At 46.5% G+C, this 15,950-nt stretch overlaps 1 protein-coding gene across 1 annotated transcript in view; it reads right to left on the bottom strand.

Annotated features, from left to right (window-relative positions):
• Window positions 1–12,728: 12,728 nt before the first annotated feature.
• GDI2 (GDP dissociation inhibitor 2) overlaps window positions 12,729–15,950 on the bottom strand; it is a 53,987-nt gene continuing 50,765 nt past the window's right edge. The window contains exons 10-11 of the mRNA XM_068275975.1: window positions 14,777–14,831; window positions 12,729–13,636 (exon numbers count right to left, since the gene is read on the bottom strand). Of these exons, the coding sequence (XP_068132076.1) occupies window positions 13,490–13,636; window positions 14,777–14,831 (202 nt within the window). The 3' untranslated portion in view covers window positions 12,729–13,489. The remainder of the gene's footprint in view (window positions 13,637–14,776; window positions 14,832–15,950) is intronic.

The raw sequence follows: 15,950 nt of genomic DNA, 5'->3' as shown, positions 1-15,950 counted from the left end.
CGTAAGCCTCTCTCTTGCTTTTTCTCTCTTCCTTTTTTTTTTTTTTTTTGTTATCTTGTCTTATTTTGTAGGGTTGGGAAGCAGTCCTGCCTGACAACAGGGTCTGTTCCGTCTTGGACAAGTTTTCCGAAATAGGAACATAGAAATCCGGCGCAATACGACAACCCTATGTTGTCAGTCTGGATAATATCGGTCCAAATGTTGAAAGTATAAATGCATGTAAGTGTGTTGTAATGAATGGTATGAATGTTTTTGCTGATGCCCACCCGAACCTGACTAATTGTCCCTATCCCATTTGCCTATACCCAAGTTTTCTCTTAAAAGGATTTTGCTCTCAGTTTTTAAATAAATTTTCTCCATGGCAGAAAACTTAAGAATTCTAACGTTAAATGTTAACGGAGCGAACTCCGGATGTAAACGTAGGAGAATTATTAATGAATTAATAAAGGATAAAAATTGATATAGCTTTTATTCAGGAGACTCATTTTAAATCGGGGAAGATTCCCACACTCTTTGATAAAAGGTACAAAGAGTGGATCATTAACTACTTCCCGACCGCCGTATAGACAAATGGCGGCCGGGAAGCAGACGCCGCAAGGACCGCCGTATTGACAAAATGCGGCGGTCCTTGTTTGGGCATGGGCGGAGCGATCGCGTCATCCGTGACGCGATCCTCCGCCTGTCGCCGCTCACTCGCCGCAACATCCCGCCGGCCATACGGAAGCGCCGGCGGGATGTTAACCCGACGATCGCCGCATACAAAGTGTAAAATACACTTTGTAATGTTTACAAAGTGTATTATACAGGCTGCCTCCTGCCCTGGTGGTCCCAGTGTCCGAGGGACCACCAGGGCAGGCTGCAGCCACCCTAGTCTGCACCAAGCACACTGATTTTCTCCCCCCTCCCGCCCCAGATCGCCCACAGCACCCATCAGACCCCACCCCCCAGATCCCTGTTTGCACCCAATCACCCCCTAATCACCCATCAATCACTCCCTGTCACTATCTGTCAACGCTATTTTTTTTTATACCCCCCCCCCCCCCCCTGCTCCCTCCTGATCACCCCCCAGATTCTCCCCAGACCCCCCCCATGTACTGTATGCATCTATCCCCCCTGATCACCTGTCAATCACCCATCAATCACCCCCTGTCACTGCCACCCATCAATCAGCCCCTAACCTGCCCCTTGCGGGCAATCTGATCACCCACCCACACCATTAGATCGCCCGCAAACCCGCCGTCAGATTACCTCCCAAATGTATTGTTTACATCTGTTATCTTCTCTAAACACCCACTAATTACCCATCAATCACCCCCTATCACTGTTACCTATCAGATCAGACCCTAATCTGCCCCTTGCGGGCACCCAATCACCCGCCTACACGCTCAGATTACCCTCAGACCCCCCCTTATCAATTCGCCAGGGCATTATTTACATCTATCCTTCCCTGTAATAACCCACTGATCACCTGTCAATCACCTGCCAATCACCTATCACCCATCAATCACCCCCTGTCACTGCCACCCAACAATCAGCCCCTAACCTGCCCCTTGCGGGCAATCTGATTACCCACCCACACCAATAGATCGCCCGCAGATCCGACATCAGATCACCACCCAAGCGCAGCGTTTACTCTCCTCTAAACACCCACTAATTACCCATCAATCACCCCCTATCACCACCTGTCACTGTTACCCATCAGATCAGACCCTAATCTGCCCCTTGCGGGCACCCAATCACCCGCCTACACGCTCAGATTACCCTCAGACCCCCCCTTATCAATTCGCCAGTGCAATATTTACATCTGTTCTCCCCTGTAATAACCCACTGATTACCTGTCAATCACCTATCAATCACCCCCTGTCACTGCCACCCATCAATCACCCCGTCACTGCCACCCATCAATCACCCCCTGTCACTGCCACCCATCAATCACCCCCTGTCACTGCCACCCATCAATCACCCCCTGTCACTGCCACCCATCAATCACCCGCTGTCACTGCCACCTATCAATCAGCCCCTAACCTGCCCCTTGCGGGCAATCTGATCACCCACCCACACCAATAGATCGCTTGCAGATCCGACGTCCGATCACCTCCCAAGTGCAGTGTTTACTCTACCCTAAACACCCACTAATTACCCATCAATCACCCCCTGTCACTGCTACCTATCAGATTAGACCCCTATCTGCCCCTAGGGCACTCAATCACCCGCCCACACCCTCAGAATGCCCTCAGACCCCAGCCCTGATCACCTCGCCAGTGCATTGCTTGCATCTATTCCCCCCCTCTAATCACACCTTGAGACACCCATCAATCACCTCCTGTCACCCCCTAGCACACCTACCCATCAGATCAGGCCCTAATTTGCCCTGTGTGGGCTCCTGATCACTCGCCAAACCCTCAGATCCCCCTCAGACCCCCTTCCGATCACCTCCCCAGTGCATTGATTGCATCTATTTTCCCCTCTAACCACCCCCTGAGCCACCCATCAATCACCTCCTGTCACCCCCTTAGCACTCCTATCCATCAGATCAGGCCCAATACAACCTGTCATCTAAAAGGCCACCCTGCTTATGACCGGTTCCACAAAATTCGCCCCCTCATAGACCACCTGTCATCAAAATTTGCAGATGCTTATACCCCTGAACAGTCATTTTGAGACATTTGGTTTCCAGACTACTCACGGTTTTGGGCCCGTAAAATGCCAGGGCGGTATAGGAACCCCACAAGTGTCCCCATTGTAGAAAAAAAGACACCCCAAGGTATTCTGTTAGGTGTATGACGAGTTCATAGAAGATTTTATTTTTTGTCAAAAGTTAGCGGAAATTGATTTTTATTGGTTTTTTTCCACAAAGTGTCACTTTCCACTAACCTTTGACAAAAAATAAAATCTTCTATGAACTCGTCATACACCTAACAGAATACCTTGGGGTGTCTTCTTTCTAAAATGGGGTCACTTGTGGGGTTCCTATACTGCCCTGGCATTTTAGGGGCCCTAAACCGCGAGGAGTAGTCTAGAAAACAAATGCCTCAAAATGACCTGTGAATAGGACGTTGGGCCCCTTAGCGCACCTAGGCTGCAAAAAAGTGTCACACATGTGGTACCGCCGTACTCAGGAAAAGTAGTATGTGTTTTGGGGTGTATTTTTACACATACCCATGCTGGGTGGGAGAAATTTCTATGTAAATGGACAATTGTGTGTAAAAAAATCAAACAGTTGTCATTTACAGAGATATTTCTCCCACTTAGCATGGGTATGTGTAAAAATACACCCCAAAACGCATTATACTACTTCTCCTGAGTACGGCGGTACCACATGTGTGGCACTTTTTTACACCCTAAGTACGCTAAGGGGCCCAAAGTCCAATGAGTACCTTTAGGATTTCACAGGTCATTTTGCGACATTTGGTTTCAAGACTACTCCTCACGGTGTAGGGCCCCTAAAATGCCAGGGCAGTATAGGAACCCCACAAATGACCCCATTCTAGAAAGAAGACACCCAAAGGTATTCCGTACGGAGTATGGTGAGTTCATAGAAGTTATTATTTTTTGTCACAAGTTAGCGGAAAATGACACTTTGTGAAAAAAAACTATTAAAATCAATTTCCGCTAACTTGTGACAAAAAAATAAAAACTTCTATGAACTCACCATACTCCTAACGGAATACCTGGGGGTGTCTTCTTTCTAAAATGGGGTCATTAGTGGGGTTCCTATACTGCCCTGGCATTTTAGGGGCCCTAAACCGCAAGGAGTAGTCTTAAAACAAAAATGACCTGTGAAATCCTAAAGGTACTCATTGGACTTTGGGCCCCTTAGTGCAGTTAGGGTGCAAAAAAGTGCCACACGTGGTATCGCCGTACTCGGGAGAAGTAGTATAATGTGTTTTGGGGTGTATTTTTACACATACCCATGCTGGGTGGGAGAAATACCTCTGTAAATGACAATCTTTTGATTTTTTTACACACAATTGTCCATTTACAGAGGTATTTCTCCCACCCAGCATGGGTATGTGTAAAAATACACCCCAAAACACATTGTACTACTTCTCCCGAGTATGGCGATACCACATGTGTGGCACTTTTTTGCACCCTAACTGCGCTAAAGGGCCCAAAGTCCAATGAGTACCTTTAGGATTTCACAGGTCATTTTGAGAAATTTCGTTTCAAGACTATGCCTCACGGTTTAGCGCTAGGCTAGCTACATGTTTAACCTCCTTGCCCTTTCAATTCATCTGGCAAGGAGGCAGCGCAGGAGTTTTTTTTTTTTGTTTTTTGTTTTTTTAAATCATGTACCGAGCCTAGGGCTCGCTACATGATAGCCGCTGAGCGACGGCATCCCCCCACCCACTCCGATCGCCTTTGGCGATCAGAGTAAGCAGGAAATCCCGTTCAGAATGGTATTTCCTGCAGGGCTTCCCCGGTCGCCATGGCGACGGGGCGGGATGACGTCACCGACGTCATAGGGAATCCCGATCCGCCCCTCAACGCTGCCTGGCACTGATTGGCCAGGCAGCGCAGGGGTCTGGGGCGGGGGGGGGGAGCGACTCGGCGGCGAGCGGAAGTTACAAACAGCTAGCAAAGTGCTAGCTGCTTGTAACAAAAAAAAAATATGCAAATCGGCCCAGCGGGGCCTGAGAAATCCTCCTGCGCAGGTTACTCCGAACTGAGTTCGGGATAACCGGCAAGGAGGTTAAACAAAATAAGTAGAAAAAAAAAAATAGTGCTGTGCTGCCCCCTGGCGGTTTTAAATAACCGCCAGAAGGGTTAAAGGGGAACTGAAGTAAGAGGTATACGGAGGCTGTCATATTTCTGAAACCCCTAATCTGCTGCATGCTTGTTCAGGGGCTATGGATAATAGTATTAGAGGCAGAGGATCAGCAGGGCTGCCAGGCAACTGGTATTGCTTAAAAGTAAATAAACATGGCAGCCTCCATATACCTCTCTCTTAAGTTCCCCTTTAATGCAACTACACATCTTGAAAATGGTCCAATCCAAGTAAACTGTGATATATGCAGCTTCAAAATGAACCAATTATGTTTTCATAGAAAATATGTATAATTTTGCATCAACTCAGATTTGCTCCTCATTGGCCCTTCCTAATTTGGGGAAGTCTTTACCTAACTGTACTTTGAGGAGGAAGGTAAAAAAAAACACCAGCCTAAATGGGAAGCACTCATTACCTGTGAGGAGTAGAATGCATGCCAAGAGGGATACTGGAGGATGTAAAGCATCCTGAGGATCCTAACTTTTGAGGTTCTTAACTTGCTTTTGAGGATCCTAACTCTTGATATAATGTGCATCATTCAATAATATGGAGGATGTCTGTATTTACAAACTGTCTTAGTATTTTGACATATCTGCTGTCAATAGTATTTGCACATATAATTGCCAAATGCCTCATGTGAATTTCCTCAATATACTTTATTCCTATTATGTACTGATGTCATTTTAATGTTTACACATTTAGACCTACCAATATTCTGTTGTGGCTACATCCATTTTAGCCACTGCACAAGTCACGATGGCTGCATATGGTTTATACCATTTGAGTTATTTTGTATAGTATAAATTGGAGCAGTCTACCTTGCAGTCAGCAAATGTTGTAATCATATGATCACTCTAGCAAAGAAAACGAAAGCAGAAAATATGTACACATACTGTTCATTTGTTCCTAGTAAATCCACTGTAAATTGTCACAGAAGATATAATGATCTGGCAAGCTCTGAACTGCTGACAGATTGTGGACTAGTCTACCTCATGGAGAAATATTTCCAAAATCCCTGCAAGAATATAATCACATGAGTAGGGATACCACCTGGAATCATTGAAGTCATTGCCAGAGAGTGCTTTTGAAAATAAGAGATACCTTACTTATCCCCCATGAGGAGATGGACTGGTCCAAAACTTGTCTGGAAAAGATTTAGTTCCATCAGATTAATACTTATGTAAGCAATAGCTACATAGGAAGTAAGATCTTTTCAGTGCATTTGCTCTGGGATAGAGAGTATAAGCTAAGATTTTGGGTCCAAAAAAAGTGGGGGTCTCAACTTATACTCATGTCTGCCCCTTAAGTGCCTGCTTGTCCCCTGCCATATGTGGGAGGAATAATTGTGCTCCTACAATTCATCAGTATGCTAGCAGCTCCCTCCCCAAGTCCCCCCCCCCCCCCCCCCCATATACAATATAGGTCTCATCTCTATGACACCCTCTAGTGGCATCTTTAATTACATGCACCACTGCAACACATCATACAGCTGAGACTCCAGGCAGTGAATGAATGCTGTGTACTGCTATGCATATTGCCAGCCCGGAACCAACACATCGCTCTGCTGTGGGGGTAAATGAGCCTGACCTGCTGGTATAGCCGCATTATTATTCAGCAAATATATGGTTGGGGGCTTGGGGGAGCTACTAGCATACTGGTAGATTGTAGGAGCACATATTTTTTTTTTGGGGGGGGGGGGGGGGAGAGCAGGCACTAAGGGCCACATCATCCATACTGAGATATGAATGATTCAGCTGCTCCATAACACCACCAGCATATGGTGGAGGGGGCATTCGGGATATCACTCACCATTCATTTTGTAAACATATTATTGCCATCTGCTGACTTTATGCTGCTTTTCCCATGTATGGTTGTGGTCGGTCACGGTTGTGAGTGGTGTTGTGGCTTTTCCTAACCCCCACCTTGTATACCAGGTAAAGTTAGAGGGTCAGATTATACTAGAGTGTATATACTGTATGTACAGTAGGTGAGCATATGTAATTTGCATTTAAAGCTTACAATTTCCCACCAGAATACCCCATTAGTGTCATTAGGTTATGCACGGCACAACCACAAAACATTCTCAAAACCAGTGCAGGTGTCTTCAGATCTCAAGGACCAGTTACAAAGAACAGCAGTAGAACCACATCAAGTGGAATCTGAGCACTTAACCACTTGAGGACCCACCCTTTACCCCCCCTTAAGGACCAGCGGTGTTTTAGCTGATCTGTGCTGGGTGGGCTCTGCAGCCCCCAGCACAGATCAGGGTGCAGGCAGAGCGACCAGATCACCCCCCTTTTTTCCCCACTAGGGGGATGATGTGCTGGGGGGGGGTGTCTGATCGCTCCTGCCTGATGGGTGTTGCGGGGGCACCTCAAAGCCCCCCTCCGCGGCGAGATTCCCCCCCTCCCTCTCCTCCCTGTCCCCCCTGGTGATCTGGGCTGCACAGGACGCTATCCGTCCTGTGCAGCCAGTGACAGGCTGTCCCCTGTCACATGGCTGCGATCCCCGGCCGCTGATTGGCCGGGGATCGCCGATCTGCCTTACGGCGCTGCTGCGCAGCAGCGCCGTACAATGTAAACAAAGCGGATTATTTCCGCTTGTGTTTACATTTAGCCTGCGAGCCGCGATCGGCGGCCCGCAGGCTATTCACGGAACCCTCCGCCGTGAATTGACAGGAAACAGCCGCTCGCGCGAGCGGCTGCTTTCTGATTAATTAGCCTGCAGCCGGCGACGCAGAAGTGCGTCGCTGGTCCTGCAGCTGCCACTTTGCCGACGCGCGGTATGAGTGCGCGGTCGGCAAGTGGTTAAAGAACAGCTACTATACAGTGGAGGAAATAATTATTTGACCCCTCACTGATTTTGTAAGTTTGTCCAATGACAAAGAAATGAAAAGTCTCAGAACAGTATAATTTCAATGGTAGGTTTATTTTAACAGTGGCAGATAGCACATCAAAAGGAAAATCGAAAAAATAACCTTAAATAAAAGATAGCAACTGATTTGCATTTCATTGAGTGAAATAAGTTTTTGAACCCCTACCAACCATTAAGAGTTCTGGCTCCCACAGAGTGGTTAGACACTTCTACTCAATTAGTCACCCTCATTAATGACACCTGTCTTAACTAGTCACTTGTATAAAAGACACCTGTCCACAGAATCAAGCAAGCAGACTCCAAACTCTCCAACATGGGAAAGACTAAAGAGCTGTCCAAGGATGTCAGAGACAAAATTGTAGACCTGCACAAGGCTGGAATGGGCTACAAAACCATTAGCAAGAAGCTGGGAGAGAAGGTGACAACTGTTGGCGCGATTGTTCACAAATGGAAGGAGCACAAAATGACCATCAATCGACCTCGCTCTGGGGCTCCACGCAAGATCTCACCTCGTGGTGTGTCAATGGTTCTGAGAAAGGTGAAAAAGCATCCTAGAACTACATGGGAGGAGTTAGTGAATGACCTTAAATTAGCAGGGACCACAGTCACCAAGAAAACCATTGGAAACACATTACACCACAATGGATTAAAATCCTGCAGGGCTCGCAAGGTCCCCCTGCTCAAGAAGGCACATGTGCAGGCCCGTCTGAAGTTTGCCAATGAACACCTGAATGATTCTGTGAGTGACTGGGAGAAGGTGCTGTGGTCTGATGAGACCAAAATAGAGCTCTTGGGCATTAACTCAACTCGCTGTGTTTGGAGGAAGAAAAATGCTGCCTATGACCCCCAAAACACCGTCCCCACCGTCAAGCATGGGGGTGGAAACATTTTGCTTTGGGGGTGTTTTTCTGCTAAGGGCACAGGACAACTTAATCGCATTAACAGGAAAATGGACGGAGTCATGTATCGTGAAATCCTGAACGACAACCTCCTTCCCTCTGCCTGGAAACTGAAAATGGGTCGTGGATGGGTGTTCCAGCACGACAATGACCCAAAACATACAGCAAAGGCAACAAAGGAGTGGCTCAAGAAGAAACACATTAAGGTCATGGAGTGGCCTAGTCAGTCTCCGGACCTTAATCCAATAGAAAACCTATGGAGGGAGCTCAAGCTCAGAGTTGCACAGAGACAGCCTTGAAACATTAGGGATTTAGAGATGATCTGCAAAGAGGAGTGGACCGACATTCCTCCTAAAATGTGTGCAAACTTGGTCATCAATTACAAGAAACGTTTGACCTCTGTGCTTGCAAACAAGGGTTTTTCCACTAAGTATTAAGTTTTTTATTGTTAGAGGGTTCAAAAACTTATTTCACTCAATGAAATGCAAATCAGATGCTATCTTTTATTAAAGGTAATTTTTTCGATTTTCCTTTTGATGTGCTATCTGCCACTGTTAAAATAAACCTACCCTTGAAATGATACTGTTCTGAGACTTTTCATTTCTTTGTCATTGGACAAACTTACAAAATCAGTGAGGGGTCAAATAATTATTTCCTCCACTGTATATACTCAGCTGTAACTCAAGAAATGCAGGTCTGACTCACAGTATAAAAAAGTATAAGGGCCCATTTCCACTATCGCGAATCTGCATGCATTTTCTGCATGCAAATTCGCATAACCAATACAAGGGGATGTGCCTGTTTCCACTTGTCAGAAATCCTGTGTGGTTTTGTGTGCAGGAAAAATCTGCACAGCAGAGCCATCAGAATTCGCACACTGCATACAATGTATTTAATAGGAAATTCGCATGTATTTTCACTACGCAAAATTTTCCATGCAAATTCACGTACGGTTTTGCATAAAATCAATGTAAAAGCACACAGGCACTGACATGGTTAAATTTGCATACTTACTAACATGCAAAAACGTACCCGAATTCACAGTAAAATTCAAATCCACATGTGAATTCGTTTTTACGTTTTCCGCGACAAATTCGCACCGCACAAGTGGAAATGGGCCCTAAGTGTGTGGCGATTCACCTTATCTGCAAGTCTATCCTAAATTTCCCCACTTGTAGCCTGAATGTGGGATGTTGCCTCCTCACACAGTGCTGGAGCGGTTAGCTTCTCTGATCACCCCCTCCCACCCTCCACAACCTAGAGTGGCTGCCTCTCACTGTCTGTTCCTCCCTCCTCTATGATATAGTGCAGTGTGTCCAGCGCAAGTCACATCCCTCAATCAATCTAGTGACAGGCTCTGTATCCTCTTGTACTTCCCACAAGTTTGCCTAGTGTAGTGTACTTTCAGTTCCGGATGATGTGATGTCAGGAGGTATGCTAATGTAATGCCCAGCGCTAGATTGATGAGGGACAAGCATGCAGCAGATCAGAGGTTTGACATTGTCAGATCTCAAAAGATTGGTTGCATGCTTGCTTTTGGTGTTACTCAGGCACTGCTGCAGCCAAATAGATCAGCTGGGCTGCCAGACAACTGGTATTGTTTGAATGGAAAGAAATATGGCAGCCTCTGTATTAGTCTCACTTCAATTCTTTAATCTCTCGAGTCTCAGAAGAGAGCAGAGGGGAGCACTCGAGTTACAGAAGAAAGCAGGGGGGAGGGTCCCACTGACTCACAAACTTATCAGTATCTGATCCACCCCCCCCAGCTCTGGAGCCCCCCCTTCCCTACCCCATAGACTCCCACTTACCATGCATGCATGGGAGGAAGATTGCAAGCTACTCTGCCAACCTACACTGTGCACAGCTGCATGCCTGGCTGGATCCAAACTGCAAAATCGAGATCTGCGGGCAGTTCTGCTGATCACTAAGCCCGAGAGCCAGCAGTCAGCCAGGGTGGGCTGCACTGCAGGCTCATGCTTGTCCAGACTGCATCCAGTGCAAAGCTCCCGTCTTGCACTCCTCCTGCTGCTGCACTCTGGATGAGGCTACAAGGTAAGAGGGGGTCAGAGAAGCTGACAGCTTAGGTGCTGTGGGTGGATGGGGCAGTGAGAGGCAGCAACCCTTTAGGGGGTTGTGGGGGAGGGGCCAAAGCAAGAGAATAGCTGCATGTGGGGTCCTGGAGGAGTTATTGGCTGCACTTGGGGAATAGGAGGGGATAATTGATGCAATTATTCATGAAGTGCAGCCATTAACTCCTCCTGGTCCTCAAGTGCAGTCATTAACTTTTCTGGATAGACATATTCAAATCATTGAAAAATTCCAGCTTAAGAGGGTCAAATATTGGGGTTGACTCAAACAGTCAACAAATCCAAACGCTGGCAATCCGGCGCAGGAGACTTGGGCGCAGCCGGCGCCACCATAGACCATAGCAGGAATTACGGTTATAGCGGCGCACAGGGAGTAACTTCAGCACCGTCAGAAGATGGAGCTGAAGTTACTTATAAAACTCTATAATTCGGCCTCCAGCAATTACTGGAAGCCAAATTATTTAATTCCCCACCATCCACGTGGACCTAGAGGGGGAATAAACGTCACCAAGGACTTGTGCAGGAGCAGAATAAGCCATACCGGCTGTATCCTGCGTCCAAGTCTCCCAGCAGCGATTCCTCTCGTACGCAACAAATCCAAGTATATACAGGAAATAAGTAAAAAAACTGCTGAACATGAACTGTACTGCACCTCTACCCAGTTTATGTGGTGAAATGCTTTAGTATGGGGGGCATTTCCCTTGAGAAGCCTCCCAATAGGAATGCTGTCCTTGAAAACTACTGATTACTAGTTTTTGTCTTACATATATCTTAACGTACAACTGAAGCGAAAGGGATATGGAGGCTGCCATATTTTTTTCCTTTTAAGCAATACTAGTTGCCTGGCTCTCCTGCTGATCCTCTGCCTCTTTTTAGCCATAAGCCCCTGAACAAGCATGCAGCAGATCAGGTGCTTCTGACATTGTCGGATCTGACAATATTAGCTGCATGCTTGTTTCTGGTGTGATTCAAACACTACTGCAGCCAAATAGATAAGTACTGCCAAGCAACTATTATTGTTTAAAAGGAAAGAAAAGGCAGCCTCCATATTCTTCTCACTTCAGTTGTCCTTAAAAAACCACTGTCGCACAATACTGTAAAATTTAAAAATACACACACATTTCTCCCAGAGTAAAATGTGGTATGAATTACTTCTCTTATGTTTGTCACTTACAGTAGGTAGTAGAAATCTGACAGAACTGACAGGTTTTGTACAATCACCTCATGGGGGAATCTCAGTTTTCTTTATTTTTAAAAGCATTTTGTGCGACAGTTGCTCAGTCCAACTGCCAGCATACTGTGCTAACAGAGGGGGCAGCCAGCATCTTTGTACAGATCCTTTCCAGGGAGTGTGTTTGTAAAGAATAAATGAAATACAGAGAATCCCTATAAAGAGATGGACTAGTCAAAAACCTGTCAGATTTCTACTATTGTAAGTGACAGCAACATTTGAGTAAAGTAATTTATAGCTCATTTTACTCGGGAAGAAACATACTTTATATGAGCTTGCATGTATTTTACATTTTACACAATAGTGGTCATTTAAAGAGACTCTGAAGCGAGAATAAATCTCGCTTCAGAGCTCCTGCTAAACCGCCGCTATCCCGCAGCTTAACGGGGGTCCCTGATCCCCCAAATCCCCTCCGAGCAGCGGGGGAGCGCCCCCTGGTTGGGGCAGGGCTAACCGCCGCAGCCCTGCCTCCAGTCGCGTCTATCAGCGGCGCATCGCCGCCTCTCCCCCGCCCCTCTCAGTGAAGGAAGACTGAGAGGGGCGGGGGAGAGGCGGAGATACGCGCTGACAGACGCGCGTGGGGCAGGGCTGCGGCGGTTAGCCCTGCCCCAACCAGGGAGCACTCCCCCGCTGCTCGGAGGGGATTTGGGGGATCAGGGACCCCCGTTAAGCTGCGGGATAGCGGCGGTTTAGCAGGGGCACACATGCCCCTGCTATTTATGAGGTCTGAAGCGAGATTTATTCTCGCTTCAGACTCTCTAAGTTCTGAAATGGGGATTGGCCCTGAATTTAAGCACAATTTCTCATGTTTACACAACACCCACTCTCTCAAATACAAATATCATGCAACAAATTAACCACACCAAGGGTTTCCACAATTTGGCTTTACTTTGCAGTACAGAAATTATCTTAAACCCTATTAAGCAACATGTCAGGGTAGGACTCTGTCAAATCAATACTGCATTTCTGTCTGACCAGGTTGGGAGCTGTGCGAAAATACAGAAATGCAGGCAAACTTGGCCTGCATAATACTATTGGTTTGGTTTAGTACTTCATTACAATAAAACAAAGCAATTGTTTCCCAGCTGGTGTCATTGGTTAAAATCTTGCAAGAACTGTGCGCTTCTGGCGCTCCATGCCTGACCATAAACTAACATTGTGAGGAGGGACAGCAGGAACAGAGGCGCTGGCCAAATTACTTTCAAGTGTTTAACAGCAAAAGTAAAAACAAAAAAAAAACAACGGGGAGAGCTGATATTATGCTGATTTTTTTCCCAAACTTTATATAATCTTCCTTCATAAGATATACCAGTGATGACACTAAATTAAAACACAGAGATAAAACCTCAGCACTTCAATTTCTAGCAATCTGGGGGGGGGGGGGGGGGGGAATAAATGTTGCCTTCTGCGGTATTCAGGCATCTCCTGACCAGGCAGTGGCAGTAAGCAGCTTCCTCACAGAATGAAACAGGACAGGGCATAGAGCAATTGCCAGTGCGGCATTCTTGGATTTCCATATTTTTACAAAAAGCAGGCATTACAATATTGAGTTTCATACAGTGTTCCTAATTTCCAGAAATGCATGTTTGTAGCGGATTTAGAAATTTTCCTAGTCTTGAATGTTGCCTTCCTAGTTTTCTCCAAAGATGTCATCTTTCTTGCGCTTCATTTCCTCAAAGTCAAATTCGCAGCCCATCATTCTCTTGTAGATGTCCTTAATGTCATTGCAGGTGGTTTCAAAGTGGGTGGTGGCATCATAGGAGCGTGAAATAAAGATCTGTGGAAAGGACACAAAAATGTCACCTTTGTACAACATTGTTGCAGGCTCCACATTCTGCCATTGGAGCATGACAGTGTAGGAATATTGGTTATTCCTCTCCCTCCCATTATTTTGCCAAAGAGGGAAGGACGTCCCCCCCCTTCCTGACATGAAAGGGCAGACTCTGGGGTTAAACAGTAACTGAGCACCAAAGAAATCCTCCCCATAATGAAATGTGCCATATGGGGGGGGGGCCTTCACTACTTGCCTACAGGGTACTGCTCTTCTGCCCCCTGCCAGAAGAGCAGTACATGTGGCGCTTGGTTTAGTGGAGCGCACACGGAGCATGGAGGAGACGGATGCATCAGCGTGCTTCTGAGCCTAGCACTATGCGCCGGCCAGAAGCCAAGAGGGAAGGACATACTGCGCACACAGGGCACAGTATGTCCAGGGCAAAGGTCACCAAAGTCGCTGGGACACCGGCATCTATACAGTAAGAACGGCGGCAGGAGGAGCAGCCGGTATGTGCTTTTTACCCCTACACAGTGCAGCTATCATTTTTACCAGAGCCCTTCAGTTCTGGTATCCTTGAGGGGCTCGTTTCCACTTGTGCGCGGCATGAGTCTTGCGAGACGCGATGCCGGCACAGCTGTGACTTCTCTCGCAGCTGAATCCCTCTAGCCGCGCTATGTACGGCTATGGGATTCGGACAGCGACGCATGCATTTATGCTGCAGTGCCGCAGATTTTTTTCCCCCGGCAATGAATTAGGATGCTCTTCATAGAGTTCAATTGGCTGCCAAATTCCATCCGAATTCGTGGCTGAGGAATCGTCCCGTTTTTGCAGAAATGGAAACCTAGCCTAAAGGAACCATATCAAGCAGAGTTTACAGAGTTGGAATGATTTTTTCATGGACACACCATATGCATTTGGAAAATGGTGCAACTGATGCAGCTGTGAGTACAGTGCAAAAAAAAAAAAAAAAAAAAAAAAGCTGCATTCAGGCAGTATTTGCTCCAAAACAAAACTGGGTATTAACCAACATCATGACATGCCCTGTTGATTATAAAGCACATACGTTTAAGTTCAATATAACATTTTACAATTTAAAGAAAATTAGCAGGTTACTTTTACAACGTGGCATTCCTAAAGGCTTACCTGGCTCTCTGTTCCCATGTCAGTGGGAGCGTACAAGTCACTTATGCTAACAAATCTACATGGGAAAGAAAGAGAGAACAATGGTAAGTAGAAATAGGATAGCACACCTTCAAAACATTCACGGCATGAAAAATGTATTACCTGACAAGTTATTTATTGCTTCTAAGGATAGGTTCATTTAGCTCAAGATTTTACATATACTTTGTACACATCAAAAAAAATAAAATAAAATGAAGCTACCAAGTCCATGTTTCCTATATACATGGGTGGTGTAAGAGGGGATATCTGGGGCCATAGCATGATATTAATAAGCTGCCTGCTTATCAATATCATGCTATGGCCCAGAAATCTTCTTTTCCACACTGGGACCACCCATGTATATAGGCAGCAGAAAGGTAGTTAGAACTTTAAGGGCTTGTTTCCACTTGTGCCACACGCGTCTGCAAGACACACGGCGGCACTTCCGGGTCTGCAGATGAATCCCATCAGCCGTGCCATGCATGGCTATGGGATTTGCAGCCTCCTGCACAACTTCAGATGGAAATGCCGGCCAAATCACTACTGCAAGCGATTCGGCCGGCGGCGCTATTCCTCCCTATGGCAGAGTTTCCCTGTGCGATTTGCCAGCAGGGAAACTCTGCAGATAAACGGGCCCTCAAGGACACTAACTGTTAAAGGAAAATGGCCAGTTACTTACCTGGAGCTTCTTCCAGCCCCTTAAGTTGTTCTTGCCCCTCCCTTGCAGTCATTCCGCACTGCTGTGTTCCTCTGAACGCTGCATATACAGCCACGTGTCACTTGCCTCCTCTATCACATTCCTGTGACCAGTAGCGTTTTGAACTTGCGTGGTAACTTAAAATTGCTACTGTGCATGGGCAAAGCACTCCTGGCCACTGGACCATGATCATGGAGGTGCGGGGCTAAGTAGCAGAGCAGCGTGGAATGGTGATGAGGGAGCAGGAGGACTTTAGGGGGCTAGAAGAAGCCTCAGGTAAGTAACTAGCCTAATTTTTCTTTAAGATATTCTAGTACAAAAGATAGAGCCTAGCCTGTCAATTTATTGGGGGCTGGAAAGAATTTCTGGGGAGAACACTGTGCCCAATAGCCGATATTTTGCATTGCAGTCTATGGTGGCGCCCTTTGTGTCCACTAGCCATATGCGCCCTTTTTTACT

This window comes from Hyperolius riggenbachi, chromosome 3 (assembly GCF_040937935.1).
Source record: "Hyperolius riggenbachi isolate aHypRig1 chromosome 3, aHypRig1.pri, whole genome shotgun sequence".
Lineage (NCBI taxonomy): Eukaryota > Metazoa > Chordata > Amphibia > Anura > Hyperoliidae > Hyperolius > Hyperolius riggenbachi.
This window is presented reverse-complemented; position numbering and strand designations above follow the sequence as displayed.